The sequence below is a fragment of the Piliocolobus tephrosceles genome, chromosome 5 (genome assembly GCF_002776525.5).
Source record: "Piliocolobus tephrosceles isolate RC106 chromosome 5, ASM277652v3, whole genome shotgun sequence".
Lineage (NCBI taxonomy): Eukaryota > Metazoa > Chordata > Mammalia > Primates > Cercopithecidae > Piliocolobus > Piliocolobus tephrosceles.
The window spans coordinates 63002613-63024326 of record NC_045438.1 but is presented as its reverse complement, the minus strand read 5'-3'; the positions used below and the strand labels follow the sequence as shown (position 1 = coordinate 63024326).

The following is a 21714-nucleotide window of genomic DNA, read 5'->3' as shown; positions in this document are numbered from 1 at the left end:
AGCCTCCAAAGTAGCTGGAACTACAGGCATGCACCTCCATGCCCAGCTTACTGTTGAGTTTTAAGAGCGCTTTGTATATTTTGGACACACAAGTCCTATATCAGATCTGCATTTTGCAAATATTTTCTGCAAGTCTGTGGCTTGTCTTTTCATTCTCTTAATAGTGTCTTTTGCAAAGCAGAAAATTTTAATTTTAGTGAAGTCCAGCTTTCATGTATCATGCTTTTCGTGTTGCAGCTAAAAAGTCATTGCCATACCCAAGGTCATTTAGATTTTCTCCTGTCTTCCAGAGCTTTTATAGCTTTGTGTTTTGTGTATAGGTTTATGATCCATTTTTTAGTCATTTTTTTGTAAAAGGTCTGTGCTTACATTTATATTTTTATTAATAAAGTTTCTGCTGGATCTGAAATTATTTTGATCAATAATATTAAAAGGTAAAAAACTTTTTTTTAAAGACCATTGTACTGAATCCGTACAACTATATTGGTACCATTCTTCAAAACTGTTCCTTGAGAGAGACCTGAAGTCAGCCTAAAGATGAGGCCAGGGAGAACTTTTATCTGGAACGTATCAGGAAACCGGACTAACAGTTCCATTTTAGTTATCTGTTGTCAGCATGTGCAATTGGCTGAGTGCTGTAAGTGCAAACTGTTAGGAAGACTTCCTACAATTAAGAATATTATTCTCCAATTGAATTACCTTGTTATTTGTCTACATTGCTGGTTTTCTGTTTTTTCTGTTTGTTTTTGTTTTTTGCTACTTTTTTGCCTAGTCTTACAAGGTTGCAAAAATCTACCTGTGATTTTTCCACAATAGTTTGACCCTTCTCTACAACGAAACACTGAAGCCATGGAAACTTAAAATATCTCTTTCTGTGATAACTGACTTCAACTTAAGTTTTTAAAGGAAATTATACTAATTATTTACTACATAGTAACATAAGCAGTTTTACCTCTAAATGCTTCCTTAGTTTTTCTTTTGGCTTGTTGAAAAATGTCTTGTCAACCAAGTACTATATGTGTGTACTTTTATGTGTGTGGTGTATGTGTATTGCCCATATGAATCATGAAAGCTCTTAAATTTGAATCTGTATGTTTTATTTTTAAGCTTTCCTTAACAAGGTCATTTGAATTCCTTAACAAGATTGATTTGAATGATACTCTTTTCAACCTTTCAAAAACGTATTTTCTGAAACACTGTCATACATACTATTCTCAAAATACCATCACCCTTTTTTCTATGTTATTGCTTCCATCTTTCAGGAATAAATGAGTAAACCACTTAAATCAAGTTTACTCTTCAGTATTTTCTCCAGTTTTTCTGTTTTTGGTGTCTCCAAATTTACTGTAGTATGCTTTGAATGACTAAATCTCTAGTATTTCTGACATATATTAATAGATAGATTTTTAAAAACCAATAATTGCTGAATCTATATTCATTTTGCTCTTCTTGAAAGATTTGTGAGCCAACTCTAGCAAATATACGCAATATACAATATGAATTTTATAAACTGGTCTCACTACTGACTTTATTCTTATTTTTCTACTTATTTTCCTTATCCATATTTTACATGAATATATACATATATGGGGTAAGATATTAAAATTACGTGTCATTTTAAAAAACATTACAAATTTCAAACAAAAAATAAGAGTAACAAAATAAATACCCTTTTTAACTACCCCTTGGAATGAACAAATGTTAACATTTTACCTAATTTGCTTTAGTTTTTTTCTTTTTCAATGAAATAAAATATCACATAGGTTGTGAAAATGTTCTTGCCACAGTCATATCTTGTCTTTGCCTTTTAAAAAAATGTTACATTGAAGATATCTTACTATCTGTAACTTGCTTTCTATTTTATTCAATATATTTTCAGAGCTTATCTATGTTGCTAAATGTAGATCTTGTTTTAAATTTTAGCTGGTGTATAGTGTTTCATTGTATGAATATGATACAACTTATTTATCCAGTCCCTGTCAACGTATATTTATGTATTTTTTTAATTTTTTTTTTTTGTTGGCAAGCAGTGCAACAGTGAGCATCATTATATGTATCTCCAGATATGTGCCATTTTCTTTAGGGTTCACTCATAAATTCAGAGAAGTGGAATTGCTGAGTCATAGGATATACACAGGATCACATTTTTCAAGTTGTTCTCTAAAATGTTGTATTTTACCAGTTTACACTCCCACTGGCAGTTCATGGGAATTTTCATTTCCCCACGTCCTTGACAAAACTTAATATTGATAGGTGTGGTTTTTTTGTTTGTTTGTTTTGTTTTGTGAGACAGAATCCCACTCTGTTGCCCAGACCAGAGTGCAGTGGCACGCCTCAACCTCCCAGGCTCAAGCAATCTTCCCACCTCTGCCCTACAAGTAGCTGGGAATACATGTGTGTGCCACCACACTCAGCTAATTAAAAAATTTTTCTTTGTAGAAATGGGGTCTCACAGTATTGCCCAGGCTGATCTTGAACACCTGGGCTCAAGCAATCCTCCAACCTCAGCCTCCCTAAGTGCTAAGATTACAGACATGAGCCACTGCATTGGGTCCTGATAGGCTTCTTTTAAAATTTTTGTCAAGCTAATGGGTGTAAAATAATTTCTGTATTGTTTGATTTTGCATTTCCTGATCAATGAAGTAGAATGTTTTTGTCCTTTTGGCTATTCATGTTTTCTTGTCTTTTAACTTCCACTGTACCTTTTTTTCCTTTGTTAATTGAGCTTTGTGTTTTTCTAAATGATTTATAGAACTTTTTTCTGTATTTCAGATACTAATCTTTTATGTTATATATGTTGCTTTTTTAAAGATATCATCAATGATGTTTTTTGTTGTACAGAAATCTTAATTTTAATATAGTTTTATCATTTTTTCTTTTTTTATTTATAAATTTTCTTGTTTTAAGAAATCTCTTCTTACCCAAAGTCTGAAACATACTCTGTATTTTCTTCTAAAACAAAGGTTTGTTGTTCACATATAGATATTCAGTCTAGCTGGAATTTATTTTTGTGTTTGGCATGGAGTAGAGATTATATGTCTATATTTTACAGTGTGGCTAGCACTGTATAGTGAATATTGGCATAGTGAATATTGAATAGCCAATCCTTTCTCCATGGAAATGCCCTCTTTTTCATATACCAAATTCCCACCTAAGTAAAAGTTTATTTACTCTCTTTTCTTTTGTATCCCTTTTGTCTCACCTCAGTCTTATACTACTATTTTAATGACTAAAGTGCCGTAATCAATCTTAATAACTAGAAAAACAGTCCTATCTTTTTGTTCTTTTTCACAATGCCATTACAAAATTTTATTTGCCATTATCCCTATGATTCATATATAGTTTCTGATGCTATTGTGCAAATGTATGTTTTGAAATTACATTTTCTAGATAGGTTATCTAGATTGGGGATCCCCAACCCTCGGGCCACAGACTGGTACCAGTTCGTGGCCTGTTACAAACCAGACCACACAACAGGGACTGAGCAACAGGTGAACAAACGAAGCTTCATCTGTATCTACAGCTGCTCCCCATTGCTTGCATTACCCCAGATCTCCGCCTCCTGTCAGATCAGCAGTAGCATTCTTACAGGAGCACAAATGCTCTCGGAACTGCGGATGTGAGAGATCTAGGTTGCACGCTCCTTATGAGACTCTAAAGCCTAATGATTTGTCACTGTCTCTCATTACCCCCAGATGGGACTGTCTGGTTGCAAAAATAAGCTCAGGGCTCCTACTGATTCTACTTTATGGTGAGTTGTATAATTATTTTGTTATGTGTTACAATGTAATAATAATAGAAATAAAGTTTACAATAAATGCAATGAGCTTGAATCATCCTGAAACCATCCCATCCCCACGCCTAACCCAGGTCCATGGAAAAAGTGTCTTCCATGAAACCGGTCCCTGGTACCAAAAAGATTGGGGACCACTGATCTAGATTATTGTGGGTTCTATATAGAAAATCATATTTCCTGCAGATAACAATTTTTATACTCTTATACATCATATTTTCTTTTTCTGTTTTGTCCCTTTGTCACGATCTCCAATTTATTATTAAACAATACTACTGATAGTGGGTATCCTTGTTGTCAGTGTTTTTATTGTCAGAGGTGGACTTTTTTTCTTGAAACTCAATACATTTCATTTATTTTAATTAGTATGCAATTTATTAAAGTTGTAATTTTTTTATTTTTTATATGTAATTTTCACTAAGACTTTGAATTTAACTTATAAGTTGTACTACATCTATTTTTAAGTATAGTAGTTTTTGCAAGGAAATAAGGATTTTGGCTTTTTTAAAATGAATGTTCAAGACCGGGCATGATAGCTCATGTCTGTAATCCCAGCACTTTGGGAAGCTGAGGCTGGCGGATCACTTGAGGTCAGGAGTTCAAGACCAGCCTGTCCAACATAGTGAAACAACCCCCCCCCCCACCACCACCACCACCAGTCTCTACTAAAAATACAAAAAAAGAAAATTAGCATGGCATGGTGGCTCACACCTGTAATCTCAGCTCCCTTGAGGCAGGAAAATTGCTTGAACTCAGGAGATAAAGGTTGCAGTGAGCTGAAATTGCACCACTTCACTCCAGCTTAGGTGACAGAGTGAGACTCTATCTCAAAAAACTAACAAAATAAAATTAATGTTTGGTTAACCTGTAAGTATAAAAGATAAAATTTTCTTTAAATATATAATAGTATTTACAAACAAATTTCTTATGTTTCAAACTACAATTTTCAATTTAGCCTATCATTTTATCAAATACTTAAGCTATTATCAAAACAGACCTTCAATTCTAATAAGCAGTATCTTCCTAAGTAAGCAACTTTTGTGAACCTAATAAATTAGAATTATATTTTTTAATAAATCTGATTTTCATAATCATTTTAAACATTTTAAAAAATCCAGCCATGATTCACCAGTTCTGGCTTGAATTTTCTCTTTGTTTTTAGCATCTGGGCATTTCCCCTTTTTCTTTTGAGCTTGGCTATATATAATTTTAAAGTTATATATCATCTAATATTTTTATGTATAGGTTAGAGGAGAGTTTTTTCTTTCATATTAATCAGAACTTTTTATATTTTCCTTCTTTTATTACATATAATTTTATAAGTTGCTTAAAAGTCATTCTAAAGCCTTAAAAACACGTGTTTCAAATGCCTGTTAATGCAAATTATGGATTCTTTTTATTTTTAAAAATCTAGACTTAATGGTTGTCTAGATAAGAGCATTAAGGTATTCATAAGGGAATTCACAATGAAGACAAAACTTAATTGTTACCCCAGGTTTAGAACTAAGGAATTTGGCAAAAGCTTCAGTAAAAGTTCATATTTGTGGCTGGACACAGTGACTTACACCTGTAATCCCAGCACTTTGGGAGGTCAAGGCGGGTGGATCACCTGAGGTCAGGAGTTCGAGACCAGCTTGGCCAACATGGTGAAACCCCGTCTCTAATAAAAATCCAAAAATTAGCTTGGCATGGTGGCACATGCCTGTAATCCCAGCTACTTGGGAGGCTGGGGCAGGAGAATCACTTGAACCTGGGAGACGGAGGTTGCAGTGAGACAAGATCACGCCACTGCACTCTAGCTTGGGCTACACAGAGAGACTCTGTATCAAAAAAAAAAAAAAAGATAAGTTCATATTTGTAAGTACAACTCTCTTTTAATAGAATTTTAGAAATGGATGGAAACTTCAAGATTAAGTTATTCATTTTATTTAATTCATAAATATATAAAGTTATGGAGAAGTTAAGCTACTAATTAGGACAAGATCCCAAAACTAGTTAGAAACTAGTGTTGTCCACACCAGTAAATCTAAATGTAATGCCCCACCAGTAAGCAGTAGTGCTTTGGAGGAGTCTCTGACACCAAAGCTTATGAAGACTACAATTTATGTTCTACATTTCTCTCTTTTTTATTTTTTATTTTTTTTTGAGGCAGAGTTTCACTCTCATCACCCAGGCTGGAGTACAGTGGCGTGATCTCAGCTCACTGCAACCTCTGCCTCCAGGGTTCAAGTGATTCTCCTGTCTCACCTGCCACCATGCCCTGCTAATTTTGTATCTTTAATAGAGACAGGGTTTCACTATTTTGGCCAGGCTGGTCTCAAACTCCTGAACTCCAGTGATCCACCTACCTCGGCCTCCCAAAGTGCTGGGATTACAGGCGTGAGACACCACAGCCAGCCCCATTTTTCTTATTTTGTTTGACTTAATTGCATTTTCCTACATTCCTTTGTTCAAAACGGGGTAGATGATACCTGTGAGACCTTGTGCTGTGATTTTTTTGGCCTTTATTAATTTAGAAAATACGAGAGACAAATTCTATTTCTTGTTCCAAAATAAATTCATGCAAATTGTTTGAATTCTGTTACTCAATTTTCCCATCTCATTTATGAGCCCTCCTTATTTCTTGAATTTAAAAAGGTGAAAGATTTATATGCTCTGAAGAGAAACCAGAGCATTGTTTCATGGATTATATTAACAAGAAGATGTTATAGCATCTACTGAATGATTTGGCTATATAATGATTCTGTTAAGTACTTTTGAAGGTACATTAACTTAGCAATTTTTATGTGCCATTCCATCAGATATACCAGACTGATTATTTACTAAATCAAGTGAGCTTAAATACACAAACGCTAGAATTTGTAACTCGTTTTTAATAGGAGAATCTCTTTCTCTTCCTTTACTCTCCTACAGTAGAAATACAAATTTCTAACAAGGATGTTGTAGACAATTTGCTCTTTGTTATTTCTATTATCAGTTGTTATTTCTTGTTGTCAATTACATATCTCATAATATCTCGATAGTAGTCTTCTGTGTAGAGCTCCTTTGATGATTCTGTATATAAACATTATAGAACTTACCTCAAGTTCTGTTCTGTGGAATGCTAATCTTTTAAAGAGTATTCACCAAAAAGGTTTCTGTTGTACATAAATTTGGGAAATGCATGCTTCATCTTTGTTTAATATGATAGTAGCATATTAAAGACACTGATAAGACTTGCAGGCAAAGAAAGTTAATTTTGTTTTACCAATTTCCTGAAAGTTATTTGCCAGGAAATACATTTAATTTAGGGAGTAACTTCAATTAACATCCTGTGAAATCAGTGTTCCCTAGAGCAAGTCTTGGTGAAAAGTATGAACCTTTAGTGATCTATAACATTTAAATATTAGGATGAAAAGTATATATATATATATTTTTTTTTTTATTATACTTTAAGTTCTGGGATACATGTGCAGAACGTGCAGGTTTGTTACATAGGTATACATGTGCCATGGTGGTTTGCTGCACCCATCAACTCATCATTTATGTTAGGTATTTCTCCTAATGCTATCCCTCCCCTAGCACCCCAGCCCCTGAGTAATATTCCCCTTCCTGTGGCCATGCATTCTAATTGTTCAGCTCCCACTTATGAGTGAGAACATACGGTGTTTGGTTTTCTGTTCTTGAGATAGTTTGCTGAGAATGATGGTTTCCAGCATCATCCATGTCCCTGTAAAGGACATGAACTCATTTTTTTTTTATGGCTGCATAGTGTTCCATGGTGTGTATGTGCCACATTTTCTTAATCCAGTCTGTCATTGATGGACATTTGGGTTGGTTCCAAGTCTTTGCTATTGTGAAGAGTGCCACAATAAACATACATGTGCATGTGTCTTTATAGTAGAATGATTTATAATCCTTTGGGTATATACCCAGTAATGGGATCGCTGGGTCAAATGGTATTTCTAGTTCTAGATCCTTGAGGAATCACCACACTGTCTTCTACAATGGTTGAATTAATTTACACTCCCACCAACAGAGTAAAAACATTTCTATTTCTCCACATCCTCTCCAGCATCTGTTGTTTCCTGACTTTTTAATGATCACCATTCTAACTGGCATGAGGTGGTATCTCATTGTGGTTTTGATTTGCATTTCTCTAATGACCAGTGATGATGAGCTGTTTTTCATATGTTTGTTGGCTGCATAAATGTCTTCTTTTGAGAAGTGTCCATATCCTTCACCCACTTTTTAATGGGGTTGTTTGATTTTTTTCTTGTAAATCTGTTTAAGTTCTTTGTAGATTCTGGATATTAGCCCTTTGTCAGATGGATAGACTGCAAAAATTTACTCCCATTTTGTAGGTTGCCTGTAAATCTGTGTAAGTTCTTTGTAGATTTTGGATATTAGCCCTTTGTCAGATGGATAGACTGCAAAAATTTACTCCCATTTTGTAGGTTGCCTGTTCACTCGGATGATAGTTTCTTTTGCTGTGCAGAAGCTCTTTAGTTTAATCAGATCCATTTCGTCAATTTTGGCTTACGTTGCCATTGCTTTTGGTGTTTTAGTCATGAAGTCTTTGCCCATGCCAATGTCCTGAGTGGTATCGCCTAGGTTTTCTTCTAAGGTTTTTATGATTTTAGGTCTTATGTTTAAGTCTTTAATCCATCTTGAGTTAATTTTTGTATAAGGCGTAAGGGAAGAATCCAGTTTCAGCTTTCTGCATATGGCTAGCCAGTTTTCCCAACACCATTTATGAAATAGGGAATCCTTTCCCTATTGCTTGTTTTTGTCAGCTTTGTCAAAGATCAGACAGTTGTAGGTGTGTGGCGTTATTTCTGAGGCCTCTGTTCTGTTCCATTGGTCTATATATCTGTTTTGGTACCAGTACCATGCTGTTTTGGTTACTGTAGCCTTGTAGTATAGTTTGAAGTCAGGTAGCATGATACCACCAGCTTTGTTCTTTTTGCTTAGGATTGTCTTGGCTATGCAGGCTCGTTTTTGGTTCAATATGAAATTTAAAGTAGTTTTTTCCAGTTCCATGAAGAAAGTCAATGGTAGCTTGATCAGGATAGCATTAAATCTATAAATTACTTTGGGCAGTATGGCCATTTTGACGATACTGATTCTTCCTATCTATGAGCATGAAATGTTTTTCCATTTGTTTGTGTCCTCTCTTATTTCCTTGAGCAGTGGTTTGTAGTTCTTCTTGAAGAAGTCCTTTACATCCCTTGTAAGTTGGATTCCTAGGTACTTTTTTTCACTTTGTAGCAATTGTAAATGGGAGTTCACTCACAATTTGACTCTCTGTCTGTTACTGGTTTGTAAGAATACTTGTGATTTTTGCACATTGATTTTGTATCCTGAGACTTTGCTGAAGTTGCTTATCAGCTTAAGGAGATTTTGGGCTGAGATGATGGGGTTTTCTAAATATACAATCATGTCCTCTGCAAACAGGGACAATTTGACTTCTTGTTTTCCTAACTGAATACCCTTTCTTTCTTTCTCTTGCCTGATTGCCCTAGCCAGAACTTCCAACACTATGTTGAATAAGAGTGGTGAGAGAGGGCATCCTTGTCTCGTGCCAGTTTTCAAAGGGAATGCTTCCAGTTTTTGCCCATTCAGTATGATATTGGCTGTGGGTTTGTCATAAATAGCTCTTATTATTTTGAGATGCGTTCCATCAATACCTGCTTTATTGAGAGTTTTTATCATGAAGGGCTGTTGAATTTTGTCAAAGGCCTTTTCTGCATCTATTGAGATAATCATGTGTTTTTTTTTTGTCATTGGTTCTGTTTATGTGATGGATTACGTTTATTGATTTATATAGGTTGAACCAGCCTTGCATCCCAGGGATGAAGCCAACTTGATCATGGTGGATAAGCTTTTTGATGTGCTGCTGGATTTGGCTTGCCAGTATTTTATTGAGGATTTTCGCATTGATGTTCATCAGGGATATTGGCCTGAAATTTTCTTTTTTTTTTTTTTTTTTGTTGTTGTTGTTGTTGTTGTGTCTCTGCCAGGTTTTGGTATCAGGATGATGCTGGCCTCATAAAATGAGTTAAGGAGGAGTCCCTTTTTTTCTATTGTTTGGAATAGTTTCAAAAGGAATGGTACCAGTTCCTCTTTGTACCTCTGGTAGAATTCGACTGTGAATCCGTCTGGTCCTGGGCTTTTTTGGTTGGAAGGCTATTAATTGCTGCCTCAATTTCAGAACTTGTTATTGGTCTATTCTGGGATTCGACTTCTTCCTGGTTTAGTCTTGGGAGGGTGTATGTGTCCAGGAATTTATCCATTTCTTCTAGATTTTCTAGTTTATTTGCATAGAGGTGTTTATAGTATTCTCTGATGGTAGTTTGTATTTCTATGGGATTGGTGGTGATATCCCCTTTATCATTTTTTATTGTGTCTGTTTGATTCTTGTCTGTTTTCTCTTTTATTAGTCTGGCTAGTGGTCTGTTTTGTTGATCTTTTCAAAAAAGCAGCTCCTCGATTCATTGATTTTTTTTTTTTTTTTTTTTTGAAGGGTTTTTCGTGTCTCTATCTCCTTCAGTTCTGCTCTGATTATTTCTTGTCTTCTACTAGCTTTTGAGTTTGTTTGCTGTGGCTTCTCTAGTTCTTTTAATTGTGATGTTAGATGTCGAATTTTGATCTTTCCTGCTTTCTCTTGTGGGTATTTAGTGCTGTACATTTCCCCCTACACGCTGCTTTAAATATGTCTCAGAGATTCTGGTACGTTGTGTCTTTGTTCTCATTGGTTTCAAAGAACATCTTTATTTCTGGCAGAAATATTTTTTTATCCAGTAGTCATTCAGGAGTACGTTGTTCAGTTTCCATGTAGTTGTGCAGTTCTGAGTGAGTTTCTTAATCCTGAGTTCTGATTTGATTGCACTGTGGTCTGAGAGACTGTTTGTTATGATTTCCATTCTTTTGCATTTGCTGAGGGGTGTTTTACTTCCAATTATGTGGTCAATTTTAGAATAAGTGCAATGTGGTGCTGAGAAGAATATATATTCTGTTGATGTGGAGTGGAGAGTTCTGTAGATGTCTATTAGGTCCGCTTGGTCCAGAGCTGAGTTCAAGTCCTGAATATCCTTGTTAATTTTCTACCTCATTGATCTAATATTGACAGTGGGGTGTTAAAGTCTCCCACTGTTATTGTGTGGGAGTCAGTCTCTTTGTAGGTCTCTAAGAACTTGCTTTATGAATCTGGGTGCTCCTGTATTGGGGGCATATATATTTAGGTGTTTTTATTTCTTTAAGCCAATTTATCTTCATAATTTTTTTTGTAACATGGATTGTCCCCTTCCCCTAACTTTTCCCCTCTTCCGGAGAAAAGCCCATGTCCTCCTCAGATCAAAACTTTTGTATTCATTTACTCATTTACCTCATCTTTATTGAGCCCCTGTGAACACATCTGAGAAATACAGGATGAATAAAATACAGTTCTCTCTCTTGAAGATCTAATACACTGATTTGATGGGGAAGGGAAGTCACCTATACAGGATACCCCCTCACATCTTTACTCATCATGACTTTGCATTTACCTATTTAATAGCATGAGAAAAATGCTCTCAATATATATTTTTGTAAAGACTTCTTTCATTAAATCTAAAATGCCAAAGATTATAAGTCACAGTATTATTTTATGTATCACAAAGAAAAAAATGCTGTCAAATATAGTTTAAATGTGAAACTTGATTTTGGAGGTATTAAATGTGAAAAATACATGTATTAACATACAGTAGTAAATGTTTATTAAATATTAGATGTATTTTTTTACGTATTTGTTACATTAATTGAATTTAGTGTACCAAATGCTTATTAAATGACTGCCATGTTAAAAAGTCCAATGTAATAGAATAATGAATAAGATATTGTCCCTGCTCTTAAGGAAGTATAAAGGAAGGCAAATGGGTACAGACATTGCTAGAATAAAGCTACGTTTGCCATATTTTTAAAATCCATTCATCTGTAATGGACACTTAGGTTATTTGTATATATTTCTTGGCTATTGTGAATAATGCTGCAGTGAACATGGGAGTGCAGACACCCCTTTCCGTACTTATTTTTTTTGCTTTGGATATATACCCAGCAGTGGGATTGCTGGATTATATGGTAATGCTATTTTTAGTTTTCTGAGGAACCTCCATACTGTTTTCCAAAATAACTGTGTCAATTTACAATACCACCTACAGTGTATAAGGGTTTCTTTTTCTCTACATCCTTGCCAACTTGTGTTGTCATTCATCTTTTTAATAGTAGCCAATCTGACAGGTATGAGCTGATATCTCGTTGTGGTTTTAATTTTCATTTCTTTGATGATTAGAGATGTTGAACATTTTAAAGTATATATCTGTTGGCCATTTATATGCCTTCTTTTGAGGAAAGTCTATTTAAGTCCTTTGCCCATTTTTTAATAGGGTTGTTTTCTTGTTATTTCATAGTTTGAGTTTTTTGTTTATTTTGGGTGTTAGCCCCTCATGTATGTAGAAACAACAGAATACTATTTAAGCTTTAAAAAAAAACAAACAGGAAATTTCTTCATTTTCAACAACATGGATGAACCTAGAGGACATCATATTAAGGGAAATAAGCCAGGCACAGAGAAACAAATAATGTGTAATCTCACTTATATTTGGAATCTAGAAAAGTCAAAATCATAGAAGTAGAGAGTAGAATAGTGGTTCCAGAGGCAAGTGGCAGGGGATGGGAAGAGGGGTAGGAGAGTTGTAGGGAGTGGACAGGGAAAGGGAAGATGCCGATCAACAGGGTACAAAGTTAAGTTACTAGAAATAAGTTCTGGTGTTCTGTTACACTGCAAGGTGACTATAGTTATTATATTTCAAAATAGCTAAAACATAATTTTAAATGTCTCACTACAAAGAGATGGTAAATGTTTGAGGTGATGGATATACTAATTACTCTGATAGGATAATTCCACAAAGTACACATGTATTGAAATATCACCTTATACCCCATAAATATATACAGTTACTATTTGCTGATTAAAATAAAACTAATAAAAATACAAAATGTAAAGCTATATTTGTTAAAGCAACTAAATTAAATCAGATAAACCATGATTAATAAATACATTAAAATATTGCTAAATTAATGATAGTTGATGATTTTGTAAAAGTTATAAATTAATTTCAAAAATCTTCTGTTGTTAATTTTTTATTCTTTCATTGTTAGAAAAAGTTAGGGTGGTAGTGGATAAAAGGGAGAAATGGAAGGAAATATTTATTTATGAGTATATATGTATTTTTTCTTTAAAGGGGAGAATAGGGCTTCCTTCAGCATATCATTTTAAAGGAATTTCGTGTTGTTCTCAGTTGTGATCTCCACACTACTCTATTTATAGGGAAAACAATTCTAGTAGTTGTAATGTTTGTTTTCTTTGGGAAATTTACAAATTAGATTATGCTCAGCCAAACATGTTTCTCTGTTTGTGGATTTATACAATGGAAAAATGTTAACTTTAAGCTGGCATCTGTGTGCTATCAGTAGTTTTATTAGTTGGCCCCCCCACTATCAATGTGTGCACTCAGGGAATGCAAACTTATTTTAATTTTGGCTTAAATAAATTATTTAAACATTAAGAAATAAATCTGTTATTTAAAAAAAAAAAAAAAACCTGAAGCCAAGTATAAAGAAAAATTTGATTATTTATGATTTATAGAAAACAGTACAGAAACAAAAAGGATCCACATTTAGAGTCCAGAGACCTAGGTTTGAATTCTGGCTTTGCTATTCATTTATTATACATATTCAATTAGCCAAGTCACCTAATCTTTTCATCTGTTTCCTAATGTGTTAAAAAATGACTGTAATAATAGTAATAACATTCTTTAAGGTTGTTAAGACTAAATATGGCATGTAAAGGCTTGTAAGTAATAATACTTTTCAAATGTTGAGATGATATTTTTAGATTTTGCCTTTTAGTACAGATATGAAGAATATACTATGTAAGTATGACTACATACATTTTATAGAATTGAGTTCAACAGTTTTATCTGTATTTGTATGAGTTTTGGTCAAAAAAGGGAAAGTAAATTTGTTTTAGGTGTTGCCTGGAATTCTATTTCCTCCCTATTAAGCTTTTATTTTATTTTATTTTATTTTATTTTATTTTATTTTATGTTTTATTGAGATAAGGTTTCACTCTTGTTGGCCAGGCTGGAGTGCAATGGCACAATCTTGGCTCACTGCAACCTCTACCTCCCAACTTCAAGCGATTTTCCTGCCTCAGCCTCCTGTGTAGCTGGGATTACAGGCATATGCCACCACGCCTGCCTAATTTTGTATTTTTAGTAGAGAGGTGGTTTCTCCATGTTGTTCAGGCTGGTCGCAAACTCCTTACCTCAGGTGATATGCCCAACTCGGCCTCTCAAAGTGCTGGGATTAAAGGAGTGAGCCACCGTGCCCAGCCCCCGTAAGCATTTTAGAGATACTTTTATTTATTTATTTATTTATTTATTTTTGAGACAGAGTCTTGCTTTGTCACCCAGGCTGGAGTGCAGTGGCGGGATCTCTGCTCACTGCAAGCTCCGCCTCCCGGGTTTACGCCATTCTCCTGCCTCAGCCTCCCGAGTAGCTGGGACTACAGGCGCCTGCCACCTCGCCCGGCTAGTTTTTTTGTATTTTTTAGTAGAGACGGGGTTTCACCGGGTTAGCCAGGATGGTCTCGATCTCCTGACCTCGTGATCCGCCCGTCTCGGCCTCCCAAAGTGCTGGGATTACAGGCTTGAGCCACCCCGCCCGGCCTTAGAGATACTTTTATTCACTGTAGAGTAGGCTAATTGATATATATGTTACTCTATTTATATAGGTACAGTTTCAATCTTTTTCTGGGTTCTCATTGTCATAAAGCTTTTGATACGAGGTTATCCAAGAGAAATTTTGTCTAAAGTATAGTATTACTGACTAGAGAAATAATTTCAAGATATGGTGAGAACTGTGAACTTTAGGAATTTTTTCTAAGTTCTAAAAAACTCCAGTAATGCCTTAATTCAAAACAGGCCCAGACAATTTGATAATATGTACCAGAAGCATTTAAAACTGTCTTTGACCTAACAATACAATTTATAGACTTTCTTAATGAAAAAATTGGTAATTTACAAAAACATTTATGTACTGCCATTAAGAAAAAACATACTTCTGAAGAATGATATACAAAAAAAATGATTCAAGAAAACGTTTATCACATATTAAGTAGAAAGATAATTTATACAGACATGGTAGAGTCCTAACTTTGGTTAAAATAATAAAAGACTGATTGAATATATACCGAGTGTGTTAACAATATTTTAATAATCTGAGATTGATAAAATTCCCGTGATTTTTATTTTCTTCTATAATTTCAAAATTTTGTATAAGGAGCATGTATTACTTTTATAATCAGAAATATATATATAGTAAGTTTGTATCAAACTTCTTTCCAAACACTGTTATTCTAGTCTCAGCTATTATGGTAAGAGATCATGGATTTATATATAACATAAGCATAAAAAGTTGTAGGCAATATTCAGGTGTACAAGAGAATATTACTTATGATTGAACTGATTGTGAATGCCTTTGGCTATGCCTTTTGGCTTTGCTGCTCTACAAACCTCCTCTATCTTTTGATGGTCTGTAATGTGCAGCTGATAGGAAGTTTTTAATTGAAGGATGAAAGGTGATCATATTGAAGGAAGCTGGGGCTGTCTTAGCCAGGTCTTGTCTGGGCTGGACTGAAACTGGACCAACTACTATTATGAAAGCAACATTGGAGGGTTAACCCCCCTCTTTGTGGGCACCAAATCTGTACTAGTTTAGAGCAAGTTCAAAGTCCTGAGTTGGTGAGGCATTGCATTTATTTTCCCCTGAGACTGTGACCTCTTCCTCTTTCCATTTCCAGCTCTAAGCACAAAGTTTGGCTCATGATAGACGCTTAGCAAACAGTATTGGAATTGAAATGGAAAGGAATTGGAAAATTATGCAGATTCTCAACATTAATTTTACTAAATAGACATTGCAATATTAAGTGAAGTGAATTATGCAGATATAGTCATAGGCAATGTCTATATGGATACAAGGGAAGTTCAATAGGAGCAATAATGATCTCTTATGTTTCGACATCATAGTCTGTTCTCTGTGCTCCTCTATTTTGGCTGCTGGTGGTAATTGGAAGGCCCTCAGCACTTTCAGCATTTGGCATAGTGAGCTGTAAGTTAAGTAAGCACATTGGAAACTGAAGAAAAATTGCAACATTTAAGAGGAAAGTAATACACATTTTTGTAGGTGCATTTTAAGTTATACACACACACACACACACAGAGAGAGAGAGAAAGAGAGTTGTTGTTGTTTTTGAGACGGAGTCTCACTCTGTCGCCCAGGCTGTAGTGCAGTGGCACGGTCCCAGCTCACTGCAACGTCTGCCTCCTGAGTTCAAGCGATTCTCCTGCCTCAGCCTCCTTAGTAGCTGGAATTATAGGTGCCCACCACCAAGTTCAGCTAATTTTTGTATATTTAGTAGAGATAGGATTTCACCATATTGGCTAGGCTGGTCTCAAACTCCTGATCTCAGGTAATACACCTGCCTTGGCCTCCCGAAGAACTGGGATTACAGGCATGAGCAACTGCGCCCGGCCAGTAAAATATATTTTTATCAATTAAACTCCCACCTTGTCTAGCCAGGAAAATCAGATTTTCTCCTTTTGCCCTCTGGGCTATTTGACAACATATGGTGTTCCTCATGTTAATACCTTAACAACTGTGCCAACAAGTCTGTTCTGAAAAAAAAAGTAAGGGCTTAATGGTGTCTCTCTGCAGCCTATCAACATCTTTGTGCGTCAGTAGATTACTTCAGCCTTTCAAAACAGTTGTTCACCTCAGATATGTGGGTCAAAAGTCACTGTAGTTAACATACTGAAGCTTGCTAATAGGAATAAAAATTGGAATTATGACTTTGGAGCTCTCAATACCAAGGAAACCAATGTTATGACAAACCCGTGTTTGTGTTGCTTGGTCACAGAGTAACTCAGACACTACAATCAGTAGCTAGCACTCTCTCTAATGTGAATGGCATAGATGTCTTCCTTTGCAATAAATGATGAGGGCCTAGGCTAGGACACCTAATCACTGGTGGTAAGGATGGGAGAGGATAGGTGAGTCAAGAAGTGTTTTATGTGTTGACCCCCTCAGGACTTGAGAATGGGGAGTAGGAGGATGATCCTGTTAAAGTGAAATTACAAATATAGGAAGAAAAACTGTTTTGAGGCAAAGATAGTGTTTTAAGTTTTGGATATACATTTCAGGTGCCTTTAGGACATTCAAGTAGACATGAACTCTGTTAAAATGCAGAGAAATGGTAGTCTGTACTTGATAAAAAATTATTATCTTAGGCAGAAGTAAAGAACAAATAAATGAGTACAAACTCCAAAGTGATATCGTCTCTTAAGAAGGGCTGGGCCGCTCCTCTGGGGACAGGGCATAGCTAAACAAAAGGAGCAGAAACCTCGGCAGAGGTAAATGCCACTGTCTGACAGCTTTGAAGAGAGCAGTGGATCTCCCAGCACGGAGGTTGAGATCTGAGAATGGACAGACTGCCTGCTCAAGTGGGTCCCTGACCCCTGAGTAGCCTAACTGGGAGACATCCCCCACTAGGTGACTGACACCTCACACCTCACACGGCGGGGTACACCCCGAGACGAAGCTTCCAGAGCAAGAATCAGACAGCAACACTCGCTGTTCAGCAAGATTCTATCTTCTGCAGCCTCCACTGCTGATACCCAGCAAACAGGGTCTGGAGTGGACCTCAAGCAAACTCCAGCAGACCTACAGCTGAGGGTCCTGACTGTTAGAAGGAAAACTAACAAACAGAAAGGACACCCACACCAAAACCCCATCAGTATGTCACCAACATCAAAGACCAAAGGCAGATAAAACCACAAAGATGGGGAAAAAGCAGTGCAGAAAAGCTGGAAATTCAAAAAATGAGAGCGCATCTCTCCCCCCAAAGGAACACAGCTCATCGCCAGCAACAGAACAAAGCTGGACGGAGAATGACTTTCATGAGTTGAGAGAAGAAGGCTTCAGTCTATCAAACTTCTCAGAGCTAAAGGAGGAACTACATAACCAGCGCAAAGAAACTAAAAACCTTGAAAAAACAATGGATGAATGGATAACTAGAATAATCAATGCAGAGAAGACCTTAAAAGAACTGAGATGAAAACCGTGACATGAGAACTACGTGACAAATGCACAAGCTTCAGTAACCAACTTGATCAACTGGAAGAAACAGTATCAGCGATTGAAGATCAAATGAATGAAATGAAGCGAGAAGAGAAGTGTAGAGAAAAAAGAGTAAAAAGAAATGAACAAAGCCTCCAAGAAATGTGGGATTATGTGAAAAGACCAAATCTACGTCTGATTGGTGTGCCTGAAAGTGACGGGGAAAATGGAACCAAGTTGGAAAGCACTCTGCAGGATATCATCCAGGAGAACTTCCCCAACCTAGTAAGGCAGGCCAACATTCAAATTCAGGAAATACAGAGAACGCCACAAAGATACTCCTCGAGAAGAGCACCTCCAAGATACATAATTGTCAGATTCAACCAAAGTTGAAAGGAAGGAAGAAATGTTAAGGGCAGACAGAGAGAAAGGTCAGGTTACACACAAAGGGAAGCCCATCAGACTAACAGCAGATCTCTTGGCAGAAACTCTCCGAGCCAGAAGATGGTGGGGGCCAATATTCAGCATTCTTAAAGAAAAGAATTTTCAACCCAGAATTTCATATCCAGCCAAACTAAATTTCATAAGTGAAGGAGAAATAAAATCCTTTACAGATAAGCAAATGCTTAGAGATTTTGTCACCACCAGGCCTGCCCTACAAGAGATCCTGAAGGAAGCACTAAACACGGAAAGGAACAACAGGTACCAGCCATTGCAAAAACATGTCAAAATGTAAAGTCCGATGCTCTACATGGATGCTAGGAAGAAACTGCATCAACTAGCGAGCAAAATAACCAGCTAATATCATAATGACAGCATCAAGTTCACACATAACAATATTAACCTTAAATGTAAATGGACTAAATGGTCCAATTAAAAGACACAGACTGGAAAATTGGATAAAGAGTCAAGACCCATCAGTTTGCTGTATTCAGGAGACCCATCTCACATGCAGAGACACACATAGGCTCAAAATAAAGGGATGGAGGAAGATCTACCAAGCAAATGGAAAAAAAAAAAAAAAAAAGCAGGGGTAGCAATCTCTCTGATAAAACGGACATTAAACCATCAAAGATCAAGAGACAAAGAAGGCCCTAACATAATGGTGAAGGGATCAATTCTCAATTCATCAGGAAGAGCTAACTATCCTAAATATATATGCTCCCAATACAGGAGCACCCAGATTCATAAAGCAAGTCCTTAGAGACTTACAAAGAGACTTAGACTCCCATAGAATAATAACAGGAGACTTTAACACCCCTCTGTCAACCTTAGACAGATCAACGAGACAGAAAGTTAACAAGGATATCCAGGAATTGAACTAAACTCTGCACCAAGCGGACCTAATAGACATCTATAGAACTCTCCACCCCAAATCAACAGAATATACATTCTTCTCAGCACCACATCGCACTTATTCCAAAATTGACCACATAGTTGGAAGTAAAGCGCTGCTCAGCAAATGTAAAAGAACAGAAATTGTAACAAACTGTCTCTCAGACCACAGTGCAATCAAACTAGAACTCAGGACTAAGAAACTCAATCAAAACCGCTCAACTACATGGAAACTGAACAACCTGCTCCTGAATGACTACTGGGTACGTAACGAAATGAAGGCAGAAATAAAGATGTTCTTTGAAACCAATAAGAACAAAGATACAACATACCAGAATCTCTGGGACACATTTAAAGCCGTGTGTAGAGGGAAATTTATAGCACTAAATGCCCACAAGAGAAAGCAGGAAAGATCTAAAATTGACACCCTAACATCACAATTTAAAAGAACTAGAGCAGCAAAAGCAAACAAATTCAAAAGCTAGCAGAAGGCAAGGAATAACTAAGATCAAAGCAGAACTGAAGGAGATAGAGACACAAAAAAGCCTTCAAGAAATCAATGAATCCAGGAGCTGGTGTTTTGAAAAGATCAACAAAATTGATAGACCGCTAGCAAGACTAATAAAGAAGAAAAGAGAGAAGAATCAAATGGACACAATGAAAAATGATAAAGGGGATATCACCACCGACCCCACAGAAATACAAACTACCATCAGAGAATACTATAAACACCTCTACGCAAATAAACTAGAAAACCTAGAAGAAATGCATAATTTCCTGGACACTTACACTCTCCCAAGACGAAACCAGGAAGAAGTTGAATCCCTGAATAGACCAATAGCAGGCTCTGAAATTGAGGCAATAATTAATAACGTAGCAACCAAAAAAAGCCCAGGACCAGACAGATTCACAGCCGAATTCTACCAGAGGAACAAGGAGGAGTTGGTACCATTCCTTCTGAAATTATTCCAATCGATAGAAAAAGAGGGAATCCTCCCTAACTCATTTTACAAGGCCAACATCATCCTGATACCAAAGCCTGACTGAGATACAACAAAAAAAGAGAATTTTAGACCAATATCCTTGATGAACATTGATGCAAAAATCCTCAATAAAATACTGGCAAACCGAATCCAGCAGCACATCAAAAAACTTATCCACCATGATCAAGTGGGCTTCATCCCTGGGATGCAAGGCTGGTTCAACATACACAAATCAATAAACATAATCCAGCATATAAACAGAACCCCCAAAAAACCACGTGATTATCTCAGTAGATGCAGAAAAGGCCTTTGACAAAATTCAACAGCTCTTCATGCTAAAAACTCTCAATAAATTCGGTATTGATGGAATGTATCTCAAAATAATAAGAGCTATTTATGACAAACCCACAGCCAATATCATACTGAATGGGCAAAAACTGGAAGCATTCCCTTTGAAAACTGGCACGAGACAAGGATGCCCTCTCTCACCACTCTTATTCAACATAGTGTTGGAAGTTCTGGCTAGGGCAATCAGGCAAGAGAAAGAAAGAAAGGGTATTCAGTTAGGAAAACAAGAAGTCAAATTGTCCCTGTTTGCAGAGGACATGATTGTATATTTAGAAAACCCCATCATCTCAGCCCAAAATCTCCTTAAGCTGATAAGCAACTTCAGCAAAGTCTCAGGATACAAAATCAATGTGCAAAAATCACAAGCATTCTTATACACCAGTAACAGACAAAGAGAGAGCTAAACCATGAATGAACTCCCATTCACAATAGCTTCAAACAGAACAAAATACCTAGGAATCCAACTTACAAGGGATGTAAAGGACCTCTTCAAGGAGAGCTACAAACCACTGCTCAGTGAAATAAAAGAGGACACAAACAAATGGAAGAAGATACCATGCTCATGGATAGGAAGAATCAATATTGTGAAAATGGCCATACTGCCCAAGGTAATTTATAGATTCAATGCCATCCCCATTAATCTACCAATGACTTTCTTCACAGAATTGGAAAAAACTGCTTTAAAGTTCATATGGAACCAAAAAAGACCCCGCATTGCCAAAACAATCCTAAGCCAAAAGAACAAAGCTGGAGGCATCATGCTACCTGACTTCAAACTATACTACAAGGCTACAGTAACCAAAACAGCATGGTACTGGTACCAAAACAGAGATATAGACCAATGGAACAGAACAGAGCCCTCAGAAATAATACCACACATCTACAGCCATCTGATCTTTGACAAACCTGACAAAAACAACAAATGGGGAAAGGATTCCCTATTTAATAAATGGTGCTGGGAAAATTGACTAGCCATAAGTAGAAAGCTGAAACTGGATCCTTTCCTTACTCCTTATACAAAAATTGATTCAAGATGGATTAGAGACTTAAATGTTAGAC

General features: G+C 36.3%; 1 protein-coding gene across 7 annotated transcripts in view; it reads left to right on the top strand.

The window, feature by feature from the left end:
• Positions 1-21714, top strand: part of CEP57L1 (centrosomal protein 57 like 1) — a 62455-nt gene that overhangs the window by 5709 nt on the left and 35032 nt on the right. For 4 of the 7 annotated variants that reach the window (XM_023205979.3, XM_026454408.2, XM_023205977.3 and 1 more), the window contains exon 2: positions 3696-3751. The exons of the other annotated variants lie outside the window; for them this stretch is intronic. In XM_023205979.3, coding sequence (XP_023061747.1) covers positions 3749-3751 — 3 coding nt within the window. In that variant the 5' untranslated portion in view covers positions 3696-3748. The remainder of the gene's footprint in view (positions 1-3695; positions 3752-21714) is intronic. 7 annotated transcript variants of the gene reach the window in all.